Here is an 18,537-nt window from a genome sequence, read left to right on the forward strand (position 1 = left end):
TACGAGTAGTAGTAGTAATAGCACAATCACACTAGGGCAAAGCTCGAAGTCTCTAGAACAGTACTGAAATTTGGTATGTATAAGTTGAATAAAGGTTATTTTACATATCTACACCATTTATTATTTGGAAAAAGTGTATCATCCTGGATAAACTCGAACAGATCAGCTCGATGTCATCATAATACATATTGCATTGTCCTCCGATTTACATAATGTATACAAAATTTCAGCTCAATCGGCAATCGGAATGTGGGTCACATTCAGCTTCCACGATTTGACCGACACTAACATACTAAGCGCCACTTGCACCATCCCAATAACCCGTGGTTAAGCGGTTAAACCGTTGACCCAGTGTCAAAATGTACTGGTAACCGTGGTAACTCCAGGTTTAACCGGTTCACCTCGGGTTAGAGGGATGGTGCAAGTTGCGGTAACAGGGCAAGTTAAATAAAAGCTTGTAATACATCATGTTAGTCCGCCTGTTCCTCTCTCTGCAGCTCTGACCACTGGCAGCTTGGGCCTTGCCCATCTGCTGGCGGCACCCTAGGTTAGGTTTTTTTATAATGTGTTTATATGTATTTTTTATTGTTTTGTAAGTGTTTTTATATTTTACTTATTATAAATCATATATATTATAAATCACCTAGCCTAAGAGTTGACACACTGAGCAAAAAAATCGTTTAAAACAATTGGAATTGCATTAACGTTTAATGCTTTAAACAGTTCCATATGAGCCTATTGAACCAAGCAGTAAAGTTTACTGTTTCTACGTTACGTACGAACGAACATACATTAGTTGATATTATAATAGCAGTTATTCTTAATGAAATAATTTTAATGTGTGCTCGATAGCTCATATTTTTTTCAGTGCATAAATAAAGAGAAAAATCATGTTATATGCTCCATGTAGAGGGCTGTAATCTGTGCCACCGTCACTTGGAAGCTGCTGCATAATTTATTAAAATCTTATTAAAAACTGTCAGCGAACAAAAAAGGAGCACGCCATTATGAAAGCCTTTATTACGTCCAAGTTCAGATTTCGTTGTTTCAAGTTTTTTAATTAAGTAAGCCTGAGGTCGGTTTATTTAAAAGTTTGATCGATGTGATCGGGATTGATGTTATTGCAATAGCTTTTTGCAGAGGGCTTTGTGTTTTAAAGAATAATGGGTATTATGAAATAAAGGTGAGGTTAGACAAGAGGTTGGTCATAAATAATAAATATAGGTCATCTTCCTCGCGTTATCCCGGCATTTTGCCACGGCTCATGGGAGCTTGGGGTCCTCTTGGCAACTAATCCCGAGAATTGGCGTGGGCACTAGTTTTTACGATAGCGACTGCCATCTGACCTTCAACCCAGAGGGTCAACTAAGCCTTATTGGGATTAGTCCGGTTTCCTCACGATGTTTTCCATCACCGAAAAGCGACTGGTAAATACCTACCTAACCAAAGATGCGTTGGTATGACGACATCAAAAGAACAGCTGGATCAAAATGGGTATAAAAAAAATTATTTATAGAAAGGGCACAAAATAGATCAGAATGGCAAAAATTGAAGGAGGCCTACATCTCAAAGATTGAAAAGGGCTAAAAAGAAGAGAAAGAAGAAATACCTACCTATATCAAATGATATTTCGTATAATATATACTTAAGTTCTGAAAACTCATTGGTGCGAGCCGGGGTTTGAGCCCGCGACCTCCGGATTGAAAGTCTCACGCTCTTACCACTAGGCCACCAACGCTTTAAATAGGTAATAAATATAGGTAAATACATAAATATGTACTATGGGATAATCTTACACAAATCACCCTGTTCCCACTGTAAGCGCCACCATAAGGCTTGTGTTATTGTGGGTACTAGACGAGTATATAATAGATAGATATAGATGAATACTAAGGTAAATACATAGATAATATCCATAACTCAGTGACAAAAAAAATTGTGATAAAACTCACGTGTTTTGTATGCATTTTGAATAAAAAATGACAGGTCTAACATGATCGTTACTTCATGTAGTGTTATGAGTTATGACATTGTGAGGTTATGACTTATGAATCTTATGATGTTCAAACTTGAGACGCGCAATTTAGGTATATAACTGCGCAAAACAACTGTTTCGTATCAAAACTTAATTATTTTAATTGTAAATTCTTACAACTCACACCATGTTTCTTACGCTACATTAAAACAAAGAGAATATATCTAATTATAGCACACTTTCACATGTTTTTGTGACAAACATAAAATTATTATTAAATGCAAAATTATCTACTTGCTTATTTGGTGAGCAAACCAAATGTGTCAATAGGTACGTCTAGCTAGCACGTCTTGCCACAACTCGCGCGACTTTATGTGAGAAGATGTACTTGTAATAATATATTATGCGGAAGTTGCTACAATCGGTCACAATTTGTTACTTATAGGAATCTTTAACAAAAAAAGCAGGAATATTATTTCAGAGGTTAGTCATTTTACGATTTCATAACCATTGAAGAATTTAAGAACACTTAAATTTACTGCTTTTTAGTCATAAAATTGTTACCGCTGTTGTTGGCATTAAAATTAAAATTTAATCTTAAATGTTGCCTTTTAATGGTAAGGTGAATGTCTCTGCGACAATATTATTACTATACCAACAAAAAACTTAAATACAATTTTATGTATATAGGTACTTTTTTTCGATTTTAATAACGAAGTATACCTACCGCTATACACTTTTTTTGCAATATCAAATGTTAACTAATAACAAATTCGAATACCGCTTTGCCATTTGGGGGAATACTCGACATGAGGTTGCCAGCTAAACAAAATTTCTACTAGTTTTAGACTTTACGACTTAAACTTAAATTAAATATCACTTTCCTTAAGTAAGAGGCGACAAAACCAACTATAATTTTAACGACAATAAGCGATACCTTAGTTAAAATACGACTCTGTTCAGAATGCAATTGAAGAAATGAGTTAAAGTGTCATTCTATGGAACTTGCTAACTATGTAAACAAACCGCCATATTAAAATCATCATTCAGTGACAATTTCAATATGGCGGTTTGTTTACATAGTTAGCGAGTTCCATAGAATGACACTTTAATCAGGTTGAGGTGCTACATTAGGATAACTACACAAAATGGACACTAACACTGGTAAACGAGTGGAATCCCGTTTGTCCCCTCCGGATGGGAGTAGGTGCATTCATATGAATTATTCCCATCCTCAAGTATTTTGGCGGTCACATGGGTCATAAACCGGTAAATTAAGTACTTCTTCCCGTTGCACTCCGTGTTCATCTCTTTATAATATGTTGCTTCTATACTTAAGCCCGGAGTGATGATACAGCCAGGGCCCATTTCTCAAACGACATTAGTCTAATATTATTAGTGTGTTGTCATGGCAACCCATACGATTTGACAGTTCGTGGACTAATAATATTAGTCTAACATCGTTTGAGAAATGGGCCCCAGGTATAGTGAGGTGCTACATCCGTGTACACCACATAATGCTTCGGATCACACTCTGTAAGCCCGACCGAAACGGCGCACTAGGACAGCACGTATCGCTAAGTTTATGGTCCCTCTATAGAATATTGCTCCTATTCTTAAGCCCGGAGTGATGATACAGCCAGGTATAGTGGGGTGCTACATCCGTGTACACCACATAATGCTTCGGATCACACTCTGTATGCCCGACTGAAACGGCGCACTTGGACGGGACGCCTTGGTGCACGTATCGCTAAGCTTGAATATGGTCCCTCTATAGAATATTACTCCTATACTTAAGCCCTGAATGATGGTACAGCCAGGTATAGTGAGGTGCTACATCCGTATACACCACATAATGCTTCGGATCACACTCAGTATGCCCGACGGAAACGCCACACTTGGAGAGCACGCCGCGAAGAACGTAGCTGATCTTGTGGTCGCTTTGCAGCACGCCAAGGATCAGGCCACCGCCGCTGTCGCCGTTCCGGGGGTTTATGCCTGGGGAAGAGGTTAGGTTTGACAACCGCCCTTGTTAGAATCCATTAGCACGAGAGTAGACTTAAAACATCGAATCATCCCAAATCGAATCGTTTTTTTGAGAATTAAGTAAGAGTGATAGAATATAAATATATTATAGGGATAGATCATCGCATATGGTGATAGTTTTGCTAATTTATAGACTTGCTCATGGATTTGAATAAAAAAGTGGTTTACTAGTTTAAAATTCGATTGTGCCCCAAAACTTAAGCCAATAAAGGATGAGTCACGTAAGACCGGGCCGTGTCCGGGCCGGAGCTTCCCGCGCTTACTTTTCTATGACATGACAGACGATCACGTGATGCTTTCCATAGAATGCGATGCCCGGACACGGCCCGGTCATCCTTAATATACTGTAGTTTGCCTACAAGGTAACTGTCAGTCAATTTACAACTTCTTACTTCTTACAACTATTTATAAACTCGCGTCCTTGAAAGTGTTACTCCTTGCTTTTATTTTACGCAACTACTTTTAGTTTGGTAATTCAATGTAGTGTTTACACCAACACGTGCGTAAACTCAAAGCGCGTAACTACAATCTTAATTATAAACAACAAGGGTCATTCCAATTGCTTATCGAGCGTGAGAGAATCCAACACTTATGAGTACCAGTGTAACATACTTCAATTACAAATAGTTATTACGTCGATGATTACACTGGTTTACTCAAGTGTTCGACTCCTGTACTAAGATGAAAACACGGCCAGGTATCGAAAACATTTACCAGAAGTCGGTCCATAGCCAGCGCAGAAGCTGAACTCGTTGAGGAGATTCTTGTATACTTTGCGCGAGTATGCGAGGCAAGTGGTGTCGTTTTGGATCACGGTGTAAGCTGACCGGAGAACGTCGGAGAGCTGGTTGGTCTCTGTGTAGCCGAAGCCCACAACCTAGTGGATACGTTATTTTATTCATAATAAATAAGTTTGACAAAAAATAAAATAAAAACGGGCTCTGAATATTAGACATGAGTCGTTTATGAAACTGAGGGCTCCGCTAACGCTCGGTCAACAAAGTAAGCAATTTTTGTATATTAATTTTATTCCTTACCGTTGCTTGTTTCCCGAACAAATCTTCCTTGCTATACACGGGGCCCCACAGACAGACGGGCTGCACGTACGCCGTGTATTTGAACTTGTGCACTTTGATGATGGCCAGGTCCGAGGTAGCTAGGGTGTCCGTGTATCCTGGGTGAAGCACTATGTCTTGAGCCTAAAATACATACATCATTATTATTAACACAGCTACATTAACTTAGAGAGACCTACATTGGCGTCTCCCGAGAATCGGCGTCTATAGTCAACTCTATGGCTTTTACTCGACACAATGTTAACTTAAAAATGCGCAACGACCCCTCTTCAATAGCGCTTACTAGACGCCGACACTCGACAGGCGCTATAGTGTGGGTTCTCTCTAATCTCTTAAAAAAGGTAATTATTAAGTAACTACACTAAATATTTTTATGAAACATTTGGTCAGTCTTGCCGTTGCAGGTTGAATTTGTTATTGGTACGAAAAAAATATCACTAATTTCTTTTCGCTGCCATTGACGTGACATGACTTTTTGTTGCCCGTGGCCTACTCTGTATCACTTTTATATTGAACCCTTTGAAACCCAAGGGCTTTAACTGACGCGCGCAGCTACACCCAATATCATCCTTCGTGCATTCCGACAATGTTCACGAAGACAAGAACAAAACGTAATCAAGTAATCTATTTGTAAATATAATGAATACTTAGTAGCAAATTATCTAAACTACTTACCACTAAAGCCTGCCTGCCTATCTGGTTATAGTCCGTGTGGTTATTGACGCCCGCGACGATGACCACCAATCGTGCCTCAATCAGAATACCACCTCTGCTCACGCAATGTCCAGCTTAAAACCAAATAAATCATTACTGGGTATATTTACTCGACTTAGATTGGACAGCGGGAGATAATGTCGTCCTTCTGCCCTACCGACCTTCTACGACTTCTACTATTGTGTACAAACGCAAGACTTAAAAGCGATGAAAGAGTTTGTAGAGTAACCCCCTTATTCATAAAACCTCACGGGCCTGATTTAGTTAAATTATGTTTTATCCCTTTCTTACAAATACATAAGTCAAAATGACAGATAAGGACAAACGTTTATTAGCTAATTGAGGTTTGTAGCGCGTCTATGAATAAGTACGGTTATACGGTATTCTCCACATTGATCTTAGTTGAGTTCCGAAATTTTGGAGGCACCTGATCCAAAATTTCGGAACTCAACTTGTTTCCGGATTCTGTCCATGTTTTAATCTTCTTCTTCCTCGCCTTTTCCCGTTACACAGGGCCCGCTTTCCTTATTCTGAGATTCCAGGCAGTTCTAATCTGAGCGTCAATGTCCATACTTTGTGCGTTCAGATAAATATATTGTTTAACGGCACTTCAGTATTAATCAAATGACGAATAAGATCAGATCACTTTAGTCAGCTCTAACTCTCTCCAGATCACACACTTGCTTGTTATCTTTCTTATGTATTAGTTGTACCATTAGTTAACATTACTTATTAAGTAATACATTATTGTAAGATATAAAGCATACCTGTCAAAACAGCAGTACTTGATATAATACTGCCGCCACACTCATATATTGTGACGTCACTGTTCGGGTTTTTCTTAAGCAAAGCCACATGCCAAGGCCAATCGCCAGCCAAAGCTTGAGTTCTGACTGAGGTAAGTTCAGCGTGCTCCAACGCTCTCCTTCCACACACTTGCTTGTAGACCTCTTTTGGATTTGTTGTGACATTTAGGGATTCAATAGTTTGCGCCGCCTAGAAATAAAAAAGTTCAAAACTGACATTGTGACATTGTATGTATAGCCTCATAAGTCCCAGAGTAATGTTTGCAGTTTTGAATTTGGAACCTTCTTTTCTTTTATTCTTCTACTTATGTCAAAGTTACTTAAAATATTTGCACCTGCATTTGTTTGCTTCTCAAATTTATGACGTGATAACGTCTTATAAATCGATGAACACCGGTAGCATGCACGAAAAAGTGTCACGTTGTGGATAGATCTCCATGGTAACGTTCTGGACAGATCTCCATGGTAACGTTACGGCCACGTTTTCTTATGACGTTATCACGCAAAATTATCGTCCGTAAACCGACTTTACAGACAACCATTTTTTTTACTTTGTGTTGACCCAACTTTACCATTCTACCACAAATCTAGAAGAAATCCCCTGGATTTTTGACGTGATAACGTCTTATAAATCGATGAACACCGGTAACATGCACGAAAAAGTGTCACGTTGTGGACAGATCTCCATGGTAAAGTTGTGGACAGATCTCCATGGGAACGTTACGGCCAAAGTATGCATTTTTGCATCAATATTTTCTTATGACGTTATCACGCAAAATTATCGTCCGTAAACTGACTTTACAGACAACCATTTTTTTTCCAAACTTGGATTCCGTGTAACGAAAAAAAAGCGAGACTTAGTTTACACTTCCAGAACGATGCTCATTACAAAACGACCCCTTTGACATCGAACGGAAGCTGTCGATGTCTCAGAAAAAACAAAATTCTTATTCAATTACCAAGAATATTAAAACAGATAAGAGGTGTATTAATGTCAAAATCACTGTCAACTCGTTACAATTAAAAGAAAAGATATCAAATGGAAAACAAATGACGATCGAGTTTCCCCTCTCATTTAGTTAAGACCTCTTTTCTCTTGCTTTTATTGAACTTAAGTCTTATTATCGCGTACTTTTACGGCTTTTGCCATACTTTTTTGTCCTCTACTGCTTTCAACATAATCACTATATTACCGTGATATACCTTAATGGCGTCGTTGCAAAGCGTCGCATTGTTGAGCTTGAAGTTAGCCACGGTTGGTACTTGGGTGCTGTTATCGGCCAACCGTATGAAGAAGAAGTACTGTTTGGGCAACGCTCCTTTTGGTCGAAGGATGAATCGGTGCCAATCATCTCGTACCGACATTGTGGAATTCTGTGAGCTCTGTAAACATATACCTCTATTTTAAGAGAGCTCACCATTGACACTCGGCTCTCCACAACATGCCATGAGAGCCCTTAGATTCTTCGGACACATTATGCGGTCTCCGCGGCGAATGAATGGAAAACGTGCTCGGAGTGGGACACGTCGTATGAGATGGTCGAACGCTATGAAGTTGGCTGGGGGCAGTCTGCACCGTGCAGTCCACCTGGCTTATGACAGTTATGACCGCACAAAATGGCAACAAATTGCATGTGGTTGCGATACTTGCGATCCTTAGCAATGAGGAAACGAGAAAGAAGAAGAAACAAAAATAGCTATCACAAATCTATTTACAAATACCTATTTGACAAAATTAATTACACAAATTGTTATTTACTGAATTTTACGGGATCTTCATAAAAAATACCTTATACTTTTTGGATGTTTGTTTGTTTGAATAATTATTTGAAATGTTTGTAGCTTAAAAAATAATACATTTAAGGAAGGTGTTTATTTTATAAGTCAGGTAACGACAGTTTTTACTGCAGGTAATAGGACCGTCCGGAAATTAATCATTGCGAAAAAACAGCACTTTAGCAACACAGCATAAGAGCATATCAAATTGTTAATGCTAATGCTTCGTAATACCCTGCGTCAGAGCTTAAAAATACCCGGATATCCTATTTCAAAGTAACGGGGATAGCCCTTGATAGTAATTAGCGTAATTATGTAGTATCAACACATATTTTTATAGGTAATATGCGAAACTTTATAATGAAGTAGATACACCCCTTGATATATCGACTTACCCCATACAACTCGACTTGTCGCTCAAACTGAATGTCCAATTCCACCTCAGTCAAATGAGGGTATAACTCAAAATACACCACACCACGCCACTCAGCCGCTGTAACCTTGTCAAACTGAAGCACGCCCAACCCGCAAGGATCATACCTCGTCAACACAGATCCTTCTATGGCCATAGACTCTACCTCTAACATAGACAATGCAAAACATAATAAAAATTTAAAAAACATTGTTGAGTATTACTTTTTCTTAAACACTATTTTATTGTGACAAATTCGGCCGAACACTGAACACTAAAATCAGTGAACGTTATCAAACAGGCCTATTATACAGCGTGTTCTAATTTCACCTTAAAATTACAGCGAACTTCGTCGCACTTGTCTTGAGAATTGTGGTCAAATGAATGAAACGCGCACTTTTAAGTGAAAGTTTTCAGTGACTCAAAATGACGGGCGTCGCAAAAATGTTCTTTGTTATAATTATTTGCAGGGTTTTATTAGGTCAGTTTTAACATAAATTAGTCATGATGACGAATTATTCATACGCATTATGTGTGCTCGGTCTGGTTGAAGAGGTTAGCCTACTGACCCAAACATTTGTTATACAATCTGCAGATGTGGTGTGAACAGGTGTATGGCAAATTAGCTGGGCATGAGTGCCTTCTGTATAAAGCGTATATTTGTTTTACTCTCGTTTTCGTTTGTAATTAATAATGTATTGTTAGTCACGGTAAACATATTTATTTGCGCTGTTACAATATTTTCATGGGTCTAGTTTAATTTCAAACTTATTGTTTAAGTAATACTACTGTTGTTAAGTAATTATTAGCTGAGATTAAGTGTAGTGAAAATAAATATTATTTCCTGATTAACAAATATTGAAATTCGATACAAACCGTCTAAATAAATAAGTTCCTAATTTTTTCATCATGCTGTATGTATAAGCTTGATATCGTACTCTTAAAAGAACAAGGTCGTATCTTCCTACCAACATTAATCAGATAAGTATTTTTTCCACCGAGACTGTGGTTGTCCGTATTGTCAGTGCAATAAACGGATGACCGTTGTTCTTGACCCTAAGATTCTATGAATTCGTGTTATCGTGGTTGTTGTGTGCTTTACCTCGGTATTAAACAATAACACGAAGTATAGTCAGTACCAGGAAAGCGATTAAAACGATTTATGTTTTCCATCACTATTTTGCTCTATCATTGTCATAATTATTGTGTGAAATTCCATGTTTTTGTTGTGTTTAAGTGAACCAAAGTCTTATTTCCATAGCTAGTTTAGTACGCTAATTGTTTTTTTTAACAAAATAATATGGCTAAAACAATATGTATAATATTCAGGTATCGAGTTTTTTAAATAATTATATAATTTAAGTATACATATTTTATTTATTTAATCTTTATTGCACATAAGAAAACACACTGAACAAAAGACGAAACATAAGGCATTCTCTACTCTACCAGTCAACCTTTAGGCAATGCAGATAAGTTGTAGTTGTTGTAGTTTTCATTATATTCTAACAAAATATTTGTGTTACTTGACTTAATATGTAGTTTAAATACTGTTGAATAGAATTGATAATTTTCAAATAACCTCCTGACTTTGTCTAATACCATTTCGTTGACCCAAATACTCTAGCCGAAACTACAAACGTAATCAATTACGTTATAACGTCTGGCAAGTATTCGAAGCCACCCCATCCAAAGCTGATAGGCACCGCAACGTAAACGTAGGCAAACAAAATCGCTACCAATCCAATCTAACTTCTATTCAATCCAAGCAATTCATTTGCAACAATATAGGGTTACACTAACTGTAGGTTCACGCAAATAGATGTTTTGTGACTTCACACGCTTTTAGCTTTATTGCTTCTACTTTATTTATGCGCTTTTCCTGGCGGTCGCTCGTAATTCTCGTTTCTTGGAGAAAACGTCGGAAAATAACGCTTTTTAGCAAGTCTTAGCGGCTAAGGAATGTTTATTGCTCGGTAAAGTAGTAAGGCAATATCGCATTAGCAAATAGTGGGGAAAATGAGCGTGATTTTCTTAACATTTAAAAAGTTTGTGGGGTTATATTATGTTGCGGGTGCCCCAGTGTATAACATGCATTATAAACTAAGTAAATTGAAGAATAAAAAACATACAACCTAATTGATAACCTCCCTCCGTTTGAGATTTGGAAGTCTGTTAATGAAAAACATTTTGGAAATTAACACATGTAAGTGGTACCTAGGTAAATTATCTAAATTATTAAAAAAAACTTACGTTACTTTTGTGAAGCACATTGTGTTAACGAAAAATAAATCATATTGCAGTATGTAGTTCTTGGGTCTACACCGTGTTTTTGTTTATTTCCATTAATTTCAAGGATGCATTCCCGAGCTTAAATCAAGTAACTTTCTCAAAGACACCGGTATTCTAATTAACTCCATTTCGGAGATAATTAATAATTTATTTTTTTCTGATAAGGCGCCTACGAGCGTGTTCACTTGCCTTAGGGCCTGTTTACATATTGATTAGTGTTTAGACTGTTTAGTATGAATTCATACATTTGCTACTAAACGTAATAAGTACTATCTCGGACGATCGATGTCCAAAATGACATTGATATGTCACAGATTTCAATTGTTTGGTTGAGTTAAATGTAATACCCGTGCTACAATAACGCTACATGCAACATTTAATTACTTTTTTACTTTAAAAATAAAAAATAAAAGTTTTGTTTTTAATTAACTACCTATGCTTTTTAGTTTTCTTAAACGTACTTAACCATACACCAAAGTTAACGGAATTTAATAAAAACACGGTGTATAATGTCATTTTCGCATTATCAATATCATTGACATTCAGAACTATTTCCAGTTTTGAGACTAAGTAGTTACATTAATTAAAATGTCTGACTCACTTACGCAACTTTCAGTATTGTATTCAGATAAAGATACAATATTTGCAAAATGAATGAAATTTCACGAAAGAGTCCCGTGCACCGTGTTGTTCAAGAAGCTTTAGAGCATTCGTAGCAAGCCAATATAAGTTTGGTCTCTGATGAAGTATTATATACTTAGGTGCTTCATGAAGGTTAATTTCTAATGTTATATTTTCATATTTTTTATTTAATATGTTTTTAATCTGTAATTTTGGGGCACTTCTCAAAATCAAAATCTGTAATTTACATGGGGCCGTTTTACATCAGAAATATCAAAATGAGCTGCATAATATGATTATTTGCCGTTTGCAACCATCCTTCGAATGCAATATAGGTATATTATGTACAAGGTTGCCTGCTCACGATCAGTGATGCCCACAATGAAATTATATTCTTTGTAGGATTATAGCTATATACATATCTAGACATCAGCTGCTCCAGAGCATTCTACGAAATTGTCTACCGTTGTCTCATACAAAGGCGAATCGAGGTATTATAGATAGGAGTTTATATTATAAGCCTAAAAATAAATTAAAAGTGGAAAAAATCATTGTCTTGAGTGGGACTTGAACCCACAGTCGATGGCACGCACGCACGTGTTGGCAGATATTTCTGCTTGATACAAAATTAATTTAATTTCTTTTTTGTCATAAAAGATATAAATAATCTCAGTAAATTTTATTTTATTTTATTTTATTTATTTAAGGTTTACCAACAGATACAACACTACAGAAATTACAGATAAAAGCCATAAGTACATGAATAAGTGTCTATCCAATTATAGGTAAACACGACATGCGTTAATTCTTAGTACATATCTAATTAATTAAGACCTAAAGTATAAAGTAATATAACATACTTATAGTTAAATTAGATCTTATTAGCATACATGTAGCTAGCGTTATTATATTATAAATTATAAATTAATTGACAAAAACTCTGGAAAAAAAGGAAAATACACGAAATAAAATGCGTTTGGTTGGACAGGACGTGGAATGCTCCATTACATTGGTTCACGCAAGCACGCGACTCACTCACCGACGCTCGCGGAAGCGTTGGGAGTGAACACCCATCCCGAAGCGAGTTCAAAGCATACCGGCCCCGCCGATTCGGAGGTTAAATTAACGCTATACTTTTAAGGATTACAAATATGCCCAAAATTTCCCTTTCACAAAGCTTTGGCTGCACGCATACTTTGGGGGACAAAAAATATTGAGCGTGTGGTTTGACTATATGCGAGGTTTACTTTATTCCAGCGGTACATCCATTGTTAGTAACCGGTACGGTGGATCATATCCTGTGACGCGAGCAATATTTCGGGGAAAACTGGTCTAATGCCAACAGGGCAGAGTTTCCCCTCTTAATTGGAAGAACATGGTTGACGGTTTTATAAAAACATCAAGGTAGAGTGTGCGTTGTCAGATGCAAACACCCAAGTGCAGCGCTTAAGGTTGCCTTTCCATTGAGGCGGAGATGAGCGAAGATGAGAGGAGAGTGCGGTGCGGGATAGCATTGGTTGTAATTCACATTATTGGTTGATTTTTAGGGTTCCGCACCACAAAAAGAAAAAAACTGAACCTTATAGGATCACTCGTGCTTCTGTCTGTCTGTTTGTCCGTCTGTCACAGCCTATTTTCTCGTAAACTACTGGACCAACCAAGTTGACATGTAATGTAAATTTGTGACCCAAAGATGGACATGTGACGTAAACAAATGAATTTTAAACATGGGGGGAACTTTTGGGGAGTAAATGAGAAAGTTGAAAAATAAAGTTTTTCAAACTATATCGTGTAACATATCAAATGAAAGAGCTCATCACTTGGCCGGTTTTTTTACGTCGTCTCTCATCTCTGCTCATCTCCGCTTCAGTAGAAAGGCAGCCTAAGCAGCAGTAAAGCACCTACATAGTTTGTTTAAAATTATATTCCTTTTATTTGGCAATGTAAGACTTATAAAATACATAATTTATTATCTATATAGGTTTATTTGTATTAAGTACATGTGTAAGTTTATCAACATAGTTTATATTCATATATGTATAGTCTTGGTTACAAATTCATTTACTTTAAAGACACTGCACCTACTTAATCTTTCTGGTTTGACCCATTGGTTGACTGGTAGAGAATGCCTTAAGGCATTAAGTCCGCCATTTGTACCTTCATGTATTGTGCAATAAAGATTAAAATAAATAAATAAATAATTTTAAACCCTTTTTTTGCTCTTTCAGACGCCACCAAGGCTTTTAAAGCGAAGAAAAACTTAACTTTTACTTTATTTAAGTAGAAAAAAAACTGTACTTACTTTCATTGTTGCATTTGTTTTTATTTAAGCACTTACCTGAAATACTGAAATAAATGTCAGTGACAATTATTTCTGCTTCAGTACATAACGCCTCACATTAGAGGCAATCTAGGCAATTATAGTACCAGCGATAACCATAGAAGCTAAGAGCCATTCACGCGGAGTGGATCACTAGTGACTGGCGATTCACTAAACATTCCTCGCGAGCTGTAGTCGGTAGAGACCGACTAGGCTAGACTACGAAACAGGAGGTCTCGGGTTCGAGTCCCGGTAAGGGCATGTACTTTTGTGTTTATCACGAATATTTTATTCCTGAGAAATGTTGGATGTTATCTATGTATGTATGATCGAATAAATGAATGAATGATTGTTTATTTGCGGAATATGGGTTACAACAGGTTGTTACAATTTTAATTATATAGTCCACCAATCCACCATAGGAACAATAAGAAGGTATAGAGGGAAATGTTTAGAACACAATTTTTGACTCCGTAACTTTGTTTGGACTAGTTAGGACATGAACATATCAAAAGTTCCCGGCCGTAGCCCCTGTGCTAGGGGAAAACGGGGGTAAGAAGTACCATTTTTTGGTTTTTCAATTATCTCTTCTTCTTGGAAACTTTGCGTCTTAACGACATGACTTCTTAGACAAACCGAAAGCTGATTAAATTTGACACCACGTGTTATCAGGGTTCACATTAATGCTGGTTTCCACAGGCACTATGTTTAGTAATCTTTTTAAGAACCGCCCCACTCGAGTGCTAAATCAAGGATTATCCTCAACACAAGGCAATTAGAGAAGACAATTAATGCCCGCCTCATTAGAAGACAATAGCTTTAGGATGCTTGGTCAGCATGCGTCTTTTAGAGGGTAGGGAAGGGAGTAAAATAACACAAGACGTATAAAGTGACTTCTATTTGTGCCATTCTCAATTAAAAGGGTAGGGTTATTGTCGGTTTGTACGCAGTCGAATGCTGATAGTGATCCTGCGTCGCTCCTCTACAAGGCGGAGTCGGCATTCATTGGTGGTTTTAGACGGTAGTCCTATTACTGGTTAGTCCGTCATCGCTCCTGGTTCCCCCGGACCAGGTGGCATGCGTAAACGCATTTCCCCAACGTTAAAAAAAGGGTTATTGCCGGTTGTTAATAAGGCGCTATTTCCATATAACTTCAATTTGAAATCAACCTTATCGACAACCGAAAATGTGGTACCTATTGGTTAAAAGGTCACTTTTATTGTGATAAACGAATAAATATTCTGGGATAATTGGATGGAAACAGCAGCTGTTTTACTGTTGCAGCGTGCATTTTTTGTTAGGGGGTAAAATATTCCAAAACGTAAAATGGCACCTTTGTCTTAAGCGAATAAATATTATGGGACAATCATACACAAATCTACCGGCTCCCATGACTCAATGGGGCTTCAGTTTAAAAGTACATGTGACTAACAAAATATATTTTGCTTCTTTTATTTTCTGTTTCGTGCGCGACAGGAACATTGCAATAATGACGTCATTATTGCAATGTTCCTGTCGCGCTGCCATTCTGTTATAAGGGTCAAACAGATCACTGTATTATGTCTTTCCTGTAGACATACACAAGAGTTAAGGGCTATAAAGGTTAATTTTCTTATTTAACCCTTATCCACGTGAAAAGGTCCTCCTTTTATTTAGAGAACTATGATAACATCATTGCTTACACGCCCACAAGCTGTTAACTATTGCCCACAGGAGAGAAAACTAGTGTGTTATCGCGAACAGCACATTTTTCTCTCCTGTGGGCTATAGTTAACAGCTTGTGGGCGTGTAAGCAATGATGTTATCATAGTTCTCTAAATAAAAGGAGGACCTTTTCACGTGGATAAGGGTTAAATAAGAAAATTAACCTTTATAGCCTTTAACTCTTGTGTATGTCTACAGGAAAGACATAACACAGTGATCTGTTTGATCCATAATCAAAGTCGACTTAAAAGGTTACGAAGTTCAAAACAAATAAAGGGCATATAAAGGTAGAGTAAAACTTACAATTTTACGTACCCAGCTTATTTTTGATGGACTTTTGTTTATACAAAATCAGATTTACATTTAATGAGACACAAAGCTAAACAAAGTCCGAATGCCAGTCGATTCCTAAAATAATAGAATTTATCATCAGGTACAAACAAATTTATTCCTAAATATAAGTACTTAAAACAGACGAAATATACATAAAACCGTTAAAAAGGGATCAAAGAGGAGACTAATCCAGTTAAACCCAAAGACAAAGTCCAACGAAAGCACTTTTATTAATGAGCAACTATTCCGAAGCTAGCACATAAGTAAAAGGCAACCGAGCGAAAAATGTACCAAAAGGGGCATGAAATAAAAATATTCGTATACCGATAGGCGAATGATACACGGGACGGTGCGGCGGAGCCCGGCCGAAACATTGTATGATGGCGGTACTTTAGGCATAAAATCATTCATAACGTATCCATGCGATATTGCAGCTTGCTGTACAAGTTTAGTGTACTCGTTACGTTCCCTTATCATTTTCCTTCTTGAGCTGTATTCCTCATTGATGGGGGTCTTGATTAGACTACTCGTCAAAAGTATCTCCCATTCTCTATACATACTAATATTATAAATGGAAAAATGTGTCTGTCCATCTGCCTGTCTGTTACCTCTTCACGCTTAAACCGCTGAACCGATTTATTCGAAATTTAACATAGAGATAGTTTTAATCCCAGAAAAGGACATTAGGATAGCGTCGGAAATCCTCCCTTAAAGAGTGAAAAGGGGGGTGAAATTGAAAGAGTTAATGAATTGCCTGATAATTGATGTAAGCAATAAAGCTTATGCTCAAATTGAATGATTGCCATTACACTTTATCCAGGCGCTATACTTACTCTAGCTGCTGTTACTGATTCCACGCAGAAGTCGTGGGCAAAAACTAGTACTAAAAGAAAACGCTCTCTAACTATGTGTAAAACAGTTAAGGATGACACGCTACACCGGGCCGGGGCCGGGCCGGAGCTTCCGGCACTTCGTTTTCTATGGAAAGCACCACCAAGCACTTTGCATATCATCAGCCGTGGTAGAAAATGACATGTTGGACGCCTCTTCCCGGGCACGGCCCGGTCTAGCGTGAGTCATCCTTTAGACTGTGACAGATACTTTTGAACGTGAACTAGGTAAATTTTTAAAAGTATTCCAAGGGGCACATACATTTGGAGCGTTTGTTACATCCGCTACAATAGATGCTGACAGTCAGTAAAAGCTTTTCGATCGACCGCACACGCCGCAAACCGCGTCTCGTGTATTTTCCTTAGGCCTTCCCAGTAGAATCTGTTTCACAAAGTGCCTGTTGCTCGCACCGTATATTTCTTTAACACTATGCCTCTCAAAGAGAGCAGTGGAGCGAGTAATGTTCTGTACGAGATACGTGCTCGTGCGGCATTAGTTTTCTCTTTATGTCATTACTATCATTAGGAATGTGTTGGTATATATTTTTTTGTTTTCTATGCTAGAATTTAATTTTTTGAAATATTGTTATTCGTATTTGCCTTCGAGCAACACCGGCTTCCGACACATCGGGCGATAGCGAAGCGATATCTCACCGTACAAATCTTTCTGCCATTTTTCGCGGGGGGAAAGGTGCACACAGTCGCACTTCTCACACACTTACATACAAAATCCAATCTGTAATGACGACACAAATACATAGAAAATGACACACGTCAAAGACAAATCTTGCAAACCTCGATCTCTTTTTGTGTACGGACGAGTGACAAGTGTCACACTCACAACACGCACACTAACACATTTTCGTTGAAGTATGTTATTGTATTCTGAGAGATGAGAAGTCGGATTTGTCGCTCGACCGATCCGCAATTTGTACTGAGCGAGCAAAATCGATAAATCCAACAATTACATGAGACTAAAATATAATAATTGTGTTTGAATGTAATTAAACGTATGATATGTAAAAAAAAATATTACATGTGAAATGTAACACTTTCTTTTTGTAAATTTGATGTCCCCGACCTCTTTTTATAACAAAAAACCGAGCAAACAGGCATTTTTGTGCAGCAGTGTTCACGCGCGCGTCTGGACTCGGTCTAGTGAAAAATCCAAGTGCAACTAGTTTTATTACCCGCGATAGATTAGATTGACGCGCTAATCTTGTACCTCGGCAGAGGGGAAATAGTGCGAATGCCGCCTCCCTTCCGTGTTGTTTATAGTTTTAATGCCGGGAACATATGTATATTTAAGTACATGTTTGCTCATATTTGCTCATATGCTCGAATTGGATTTATTTACTTACCTCTAATATCACAAAGTGATGCAGCCGTGTTTGCGCAACTACAACAGCCAATTGTGTTGATTTTACTCTACTTATAATTACCTAATTTTGAGAGAGTAACTTAAAGAAAATCGAAGTTAGGAGTCGGTACAAATATCAAATAATATAAAAAAATATATCGAAATCAACCCAACACAAACAAACACGTCACCAAAACCCCCATTAACTTATT

At 37.5% G+C, this 18,537-nt stretch overlaps 1 protein-coding gene across 1 annotated transcript; it reads right to left on the reverse strand.

Moving 5' to 3' along the window:
- Positions 1 to 3,724: 3,724 nt before the first annotated feature.
- Positions 3,725 to 9,575, reverse strand: LOC134792527 (ovochymase-2-like). The gene is made up of 7 exons (XM_063763795.1): positions 8,789 to 9,575; positions 7,821 to 8,000; positions 6,579 to 6,807; positions 5,773 to 5,885; positions 5,059 to 5,220; positions 4,736 to 4,898; positions 3,725 to 3,973 (listed from the first exon to the last, which is right to left on the reverse strand). Exons 1-7 carry the CDS (start codon positions 9,014 to 9,016, stop codon positions 3,747 to 3,749), a joined length of 1,302 nt encoding a protein of 433 aa, XP_063619865.1. The 5' UTR covers positions 9,017 to 9,575; the 3' UTR covers positions 3,725 to 3,746.
- Between the last annotated feature and the right edge of the window lie 8,962 nt (positions 9,576 to 18,537).

The sequence above is a fragment of the Cydia splendana genome, chromosome 7, assembly GCF_910591565.1.
Source record: "Cydia splendana chromosome 7, ilCydSple1.2, whole genome shotgun sequence".
Taxonomy (NCBI): Eukaryota; Metazoa; Arthropoda; class Insecta; order Lepidoptera; family Tortricidae; genus Cydia; species Cydia splendana.